The sequence below is a fragment of the Festucalex cinctus genome, chromosome 10, assembly GCF_051991245.1.
Source record: "Festucalex cinctus isolate MCC-2025b chromosome 10, RoL_Fcin_1.0, whole genome shotgun sequence".
NCBI lineage: Eukaryota > Metazoa > Chordata > Actinopteri > Syngnathiformes > Syngnathidae > Festucalex > Festucalex cinctus.
The window spans coordinates 4,581,214-4,588,282 of record NC_135420.1 but is presented as its reverse complement, the minus strand read 5'-3'; the positions used below and the strand labels follow the sequence as shown (position 1 = coordinate 4,588,282).

General features: G+C 41.8%; 1 protein-coding gene across 1 annotated transcript; it reads right to left on the bottom strand.

Annotated features, from left to right (window-relative positions):
- Positions 1-2,981: 2,981 nt before the first annotated feature.
- Positions 2,982-5,278, bottom strand: LOC144026946 (Krueppel-like factor 4). The gene is made up of 3 exons (XM_077534124.1): positions 4,992-5,278; positions 3,636-4,470; positions 2,982-3,560 (listed from the first exon to the last, which is right to left on the bottom strand). Exons 1-3 carry the CDS (start codon positions 5,049-5,051, stop codon positions 3,385-3,387), a joined length of 1,071 nt encoding a protein of 356 aa, XP_077390250.1. The 5' UTR covers positions 5,052-5,278; the 3' UTR covers positions 2,982-3,384.
- Positions 5,279-7,069: the final 1,791 nt, after the last annotated feature.

The following is a 7,069-nucleotide window of genomic DNA, read 5'->3' as shown; positions in this document are numbered from 1 at the left end:
GTAGCTGCTGCGTTCTCCTCACCATAGCAACCGTATATCAAAAATGGCGACCACAACGTCGGCGAGCGAAGAAGAGCGAAAGGAGAAAAAAGTTAAAAAGAAAGTGGGGAAAAAAACTTCGTTCCCGTTCAGGTTTGCCCATCACTTCAGCTGGCCCCGTCCTCCCAGCCATCTGCATCATTTGTAAAAATAAATTTCAAACTATACTCGTCTGGGATCGGAAGGAACAGGGAAGAGGGATCATCTCGCCAAAGCAGAAACATTGTCAGCAGGTATGTGCTACACACACGCGTGCCCATTTCTGTTATTAATGTGACAGATATTTAGTATAGGGTTGAAAATTATTTGTTGCTAGGTTAAGTTTTAACTAAGGCTATAGTTTTGTAAAAACGCGAGCTGCTGAATGATTTATCGAGTGAATCCAACAGTGGTTACCAAACTCGGGTTACCTGTGCCCATCAATCATAATAGAGAGGCACAGCTACACCCTCCCTTTCCCCCAAACTCTCTCTCACCAACCTCAACAAACACTTTACTTTACTTAAATCTGTGATATGCATATACTGTAAAGAGGTGATGTGACAATAACACTTATAATGTAATTCTTTTTTGTGTAAAGGCGGGTTGCTGCAGGCAGATGAGATGATGAAAAATAAATAAATAAAATTGATTCTCTAAAAATGAAAAACAGTTGGTTGTTAATTATTACATGCAAATGTGTTTTTTTTTTGTCTTCTGTATTTATAATTGTTCTTTGACCAAGAAAGTATGTATAGGCCTATAGGTGTATTTTTATTTCTATCCAAATATACGATTATTCACTAGAATTTTCAGTAGGATATCCGAATACCAAAATATTCGATAGCTGCAGCACTAATAATACTAATTTTGAGTTGTGGCACGCCCACACGAGTTATTTTACCACACACCTGTGTCAAAACTAGCTTACTGCACACACTGCACCCCAACTTCAAATTTTTGCTAACATAATAATAATAATAACAACACCAACAATAATAATAATAATAATAATAATAATAATATATTATGAATTTTGTTGGATCCAAAAGCAACTTACATAATTATATATTATATGATTGTAATTGTCTTATTTTCAAATGTTTAAATATTTTCTTGATTTGAACAAATATAATTGTTTTGAATAATCTTGATTTCATTTATTACCAAAATAATTGTGATGAGTATTTTTTTCCATAATAGAGCAGCCCTAGTGTGATGTGAATATGTGTATCTTGTGCTCATCTTTCCCTTTAATTTTCTATTTCAGGCAGGATATACTGAAACGAAGATTCAGGCGTGATTTCCCCCAGCTGTTTTTTCACACCCCTTTCCAGCAACAACTCTGAAATGGTTTTTGTAGAGACATTACCAACAACTGACAAACTTTTAGACAGGGTACCTCACTCATCAGATACATCAACTACTGAGTCTACTGACGTAAGCCAAGAAAGTGACACTAACACATAGCTGGTACAACATCAGGTTGGAAAATCACAGGGCATACGAGGACACTTTAAAATGCAGGGCTGTAAAATCTATGTAAAATCTGCCATTTTGTTTGTTTCATCATCAAGATGTTAACTCTTCATTTTAACACTTTTCAAGCAAAAATAAAAATGTCTGTATTCCATTTTCCACAAAAAAATGCCCAAAACAAAGCTGTTCCATTGAAGTTCCATGGTTTTATTGTGAATGCACCTTTGATTTTTATTTTATTTTTTTATTTTTTTTAATTAATATTTTATTGTGTGTCGGGCATAAATAACATGCTGTGATGACATAATCTGATACTTTAATAAATATTCTATATGTTATAATAATCTGGGCTCTGAATGGATCTATTTTCATCTAGTCCATTTTGCCTTGTTCCAGGTTTGTGGTGCATTGTAGTATTTTTGGCCAATGTATGCTGCTTCTTGTGTACCTTTCATGACGTAGTAGGTTGTAAATTGTTTTCATATATGAAACATAAACATTGCTAAATGTAACATTCGTGTGCTGGTGTCACTTCCAGTTGAAGCGTTTTTTGGGTTTTTTTTGGCACAAATTTAATGATCTAAATTCACATGATTGCACCAAACCACCAATACTTGTTTCTGATGTTAGGTACATGTATTTATAACATCTGGGAATGATATTCTGTTGCCAAATTTAATGTAAGACGTTTTAAAACCAAAAACTGCAGCACAAAATTTTTGTTTTTTGTTATTTACCTATATATGCATTTCTGGCTTGTGACAAAATTGGGGCAGGAAAACATTGGGTGAACTTTTAACCCAAAGTTCAGAAGGGTATTATCTATCAAAAAATGCATTGAACAAGTAGTGCCCAGACAGTGGAGCGAAACTCATTTTCTAGGCACTTTTTGGGGGTTCACCCCACGGCCTAGTCCAATCAGCTCGAATTTTACAATGTCCCGCCTTTCCTGACCAAATTACCGAGGAGAGGTACCAGATGGATATTGGGAGAACTCACTTGAGTGAAACGCAATATCCATCTAGCTATTGCCAGGTTAGAGAGAGCCAGAAATCTGGAGGAAAGAGAAAAAACTGAGCAAATATCTACTAAAACAAGTCAAACCAGTAAAAGAATACAGAAACACTTGAGAACTTCTGAGTTTGGGTCTCTGAGGATGACGACCTTGCTAAGTAGTTGTACACAATAGGTGTTTGTTGTGTACTTATTTGGAGTTCAGTGTTGTTGCTTTAAATTGGTACAGTTAATTAAATTACTGCCAAATAGTACAGTGTAGTTTGAGTGTTGTTTGCTATGATGTCAGAATTCTCAGAGTTGTTGCTATGTGTTTGTGTGGTGATTGTTGCCATGTTTTACTGTAAAGTTTACATAGTTGTATAGCCGTCATATTGTTGTGTAGTCATTGGCGTTTATGCTGTACATAGTTGTTACATCACCATGTGTCATGTGCCGCATCAGGAAGGTTTAGAGAGCCACTGTTTTTTGTTATTAGTTTAATTATATACACAAAAATACTACTATTTACAATCTGTCTTTGTATATACAGGCAAATGTTTTCTGTCCATGTTGGGGCGCCGTCATGCTGTGTGAAAAGCAGTTTTGCAACTAAAACATTGTCTTCTTATCTTCTTTTCATTTTTGTCTCTGTGTGTTCTGTTCGTGTGGGGTGCCATCACGCTGCATGAAAAGCAAAACAAAAACGTCATCTTGTCTTGTTGTTCTTGTTGTCATTTTTGCGTCCACATGCCAGTACACATGCGCCGGACATGATTTCAGAGGAGTGCCAGCTCCGTACCAGCGTCACATGCTGCTGACTTGTCATCTGTTAACACTTTTTAAACCAGGACAACGCTCTGTTTGTTAACCGTGTGTTCATTCTGCTGTGCATCACATGTGTCTCTTCATGTGCAGCGCCAGGTGATCGGAGCGGGAGAACGCGCGCTCGCACAGGTGGCACTGGAACGGCCGGTGTCCGGTGTGTTTGCGGAAGTGACGCGTCAGCTCGTCGGAGCGGGCAAACTTCCACCCGCATCCTTCCCATGTACAGTGGTACGGCTTCTCTCCTAAAAAAAGATAACGGAAAGGTGAGCGATGTTACCCGGGTTGGTGAAGCGGGTGCAGTTGGGCGGCTCGCTTACCTGTATGCGTTCTGAGGTGTGCCTTGAGGTGCGAGCTCTTGGTGTAGGTCTTGCCGCATCCGGCGTACGTGCACGTGTGGGTGGCGGTGCGCTTGCGGGGCCACGTGCGACGCCCTCTCCGGGGCTTGCTGTCCATAAAGTCTAACGGCGAAGAAGGCGGCGTGAGCAGCGCGCGCTGCCCTAGTCCGCACTGCTGCGGCTGTTCGTACAAGGCTGGAAAGTGGCAGTGAGCCGCAGAGGAAAACTGAAGGTGGTGATTGTGGTGGTGGTTGAAGCTCTGTGGGAAGGTTGTGATGTTGTTGGGGCTGAGAGGCGGCGTCAGGTTTCCGGCACCTTGAGGGGGCAAGGTAGTCGCGTGGGGTTGCTGGTGCGAGTGGACGCACGACATCACGCCGCTGCCCTCCTGCTTCACCTTGCTGAAGGTCTGTGGTACGTCGCCCGCCTGGGGCCCGTAGGAGTCGGGCTCCAGCTTGATGCACGGGAAGGAAGTTCCCAAGTTGAGAGAAGGTGCCGAGGAGTCCTGGAGTGCTGACGAACTGATGAAGAAGCCGCCCCGGATGCCAGAATCCCCTGACTGGAAGCCGTCGGTGTCGCTCTGCAGCAGCTCGGCCATCAGGCTGCTGTATGGCGGCGGAGGGTGAGGGTGAGGGTGGGCGGCCAGGTCCGTCAGGGACTGGTACCCGGGAGCTCCGCCGACCAGAGTCCGGTAAGAGTCAGCCGCGGCAGCCTCGCAGGCCGCCGTGGTGCCTGCATTCAGGACGCTGTGGGTCAGGATAAAGTCCAAGTCTAGGAAGGTGTCCAGGTCTTCATCATCTTTTCGGGGTCCTTTCCAGACCTGGGGAGCAACAGCAACAATTACATCCTTTTTCTAATCAGATTGTGCTTATTGGTGCTCGAGCGAGCCTATTGCAGATAATTTTTTTATGAGAGGCGGGGTGCAAAGTGGACTGGTCGCAAGCCAATCACAGGGCACATATAGCCAGTCAATAGAATAGTCACCAGTCAATGTCAGGGCACATATAGACAAACAATTAACATCCGTGAACAGTGTTGAGTCAATTAATTGTTTTTTGCAAGAGGTGGCCTAGTGCCCAACTCGCATGTAGACAACGGCGCCATCTGATGTCAGGGCACAGATAGACTAGCAATTGAATGGTCGCCACTCAATTTTCATTCACGTGGGGGCAATTTAGTGCTTAATGAATGTAATATGTAACTGTAAAAAAAAAAATCCACAGGGAAAACACGAACGTTTGGAACACCGAAATTAAACAGATGGCAGTCGTATTGACCAATTTATAAACAGTTTATGCAAACAAATGTAAACACACTTCAACATGAAACATAGTGACTTACTTCTTCCTTCTGCATGGAAAAAGTGGAAAATGAAGGTAAAATGGTTCCGCTTGAGGCCATCTTGCTTTGTTTGTTTAATCAAAACTCGTCAGAGAAAAAATAAAAAATAAAAACTGGTCAAGGTTTGGCCAAGTACGAGCAGCGATCGTGTCCGCGGTTGGCTTCGCTCGACTCCGGCCGGCTGTGCAGATGTGTCCCGGTGTCAGGTGGCGTTACCGCTTCCCCGAGGGAGGCGAAGAGAGAGCGAAAGGAGCAGCGATAATGTGAGCAACTCTCCTCTTGGGCTGCTTTTAAACTCCTCCAGGGCACAGACACGACCCACCCCGGCCCCGGGCCGCCTCCTCCACCTACCGCACCGCCTCCGTAGCAACACTTGGCTTCGCTGTTCAAAGCAAAAGTTGTCAAAACAAGAGAAACTGGAGAAGCCCTCCTCCACCCCATCCGTTAGAAAAATAATAATTGAAAATGACATAGGAAAAAATGTATTTTTGTTTTTTAGTAGGCCTAAACGTAAATAAAATAAAATAAAATAAAATAAAATAAAATAAAATAAAATAAAATAAAATAAAATAAAATAAAATAAAATAAAAATAAAACGCTGCTTGTGGAAAATGGTCTGAAAATGTTTTGTTTTTGGATGAAAGAATTTTCGTAGTAAAAACAAAACAAAAAAAACAGTACTGGTGGGCTGCCATAAAAATCTCATGTACAGTATAGTTAATGCAGAACTCTAATGGCAATTGATGTTTTTTTGTTTTGTTTTATTTTGATGGAGTATTGCATTGCTACATGCTACATTCTGGTACATTAACTGGGCCTGCTGCATGCGTTTGTAATATTACTGCATACTGCCATATAGACCCTTCTAGTGTGACGTCACGTTTGTGTGCCGCCCATGCTGGGGGACAGGCTGCCAATGCGAGTGAATGGGAAATCAGTTAGTGAGACATAGAAAATAGGTGAAACAGTTTCTAAATCCACAACAAATGCCATGGTAAATATCTGCGCGCGGCCTACAGTTGCTCTAATATATCATAGAACATTTTTTGTAGGTATGGCAAACATTTTCGCAAAGTAATCATAAAATTTTATTACATTTTACCTGCCAACTTTGGGTTGTGAAAATGTGATTTTTTTTCTTTTTAATTGGCGTGTTTGTTTGCAGTTAGCAAGCTAAGATCGCTTGAAAGGCTTCGACGTACAGCAAGACGCGTTTACCTGGACACAAACAATTATAGAATGACGCTTTACACCAGTAACCCGTGTCAACCAAAAGATGAAATAGAACATACATTTGCTGCCACGAGACAAACATTGCCGTTTTGAACGCAGCCAATATCCTTCATCCATCCAGACACAAAGTAATTGTACGACGTCAGGCTCTTGATTGCATCAAAGTCCTCCCAAGCGTAGGCGCTCTTCTTTACAATGAAATAATTTAAAATGTTGTGGTAGTCTACTTGGGGTAACATAGTGGCTTGCTTCCTTTAACCAAGCCGATGGTGAAAGTCCATACATAGGGATCTTGCCCTCCAACCAACTCTGGCTTTTGGAGGTAGTGCCTCGTTTTTTTGGGGCCGTTTTTTTTTTTTGGCTACATCTGTCATATTTTACCACCATTTAAACGAAACACTAACCGAAAACAATGCTCTCTCTGTGTGTTTCTATTGATTGTTTGCCCTCCAAGAGGGTAAGCGGTACCTAAGCATTCTGGGTAAAGTGACGTCAGCGACAAGGGTCCTTACACTGGTGGTAGTATATGCACTATATAGTACTTCTGGCACATACATGACCTACATTGGTACGAGAACGGCTAGTGGCACATTTCTTATGAATAGTCAATAATAAGAATAATAATTCGAAAAATTTCCGTGGAAATTTTGGATGTGACTGCTGACTCTTGCAAGGTGGAAAGCCGAATGCACTGAACAGTTTGCCAACTGTTGGTGTACTTTACCTCTCAATCAGTCGGCAAGCTAGCATTAGCATGCTAAGCTAACTTAGCATTAGCAATAGCACGATAACTTAACATTAGCATGAGCATACTAACTTAGCATTAGCATGTTAAGCTAGCATTG

Coding starts and splice junctions, on each gene's coding strand:
- LOC144026946 (XM_077534124.1), bottom strand. CDS start 5,051: ATGGCCTCAAGCGGAACCATTTTACCTTCATTTTCCACTTTTTCCATG. Junction 4,471..4,991: donor TTTCCATGCAGAAGGAAGAA/GTAAGTCACTAT, acceptor GTTGCTCCCCAG/GTCTGGAAAGGACCCCGAAA. Junction 3,561..3,635: donor ACACCTCAGAACGCATACAG/GTAAGCGAGCCG, acceptor ATCTTTTTTTAG/GAGAGAAGCCGTACCACTGT.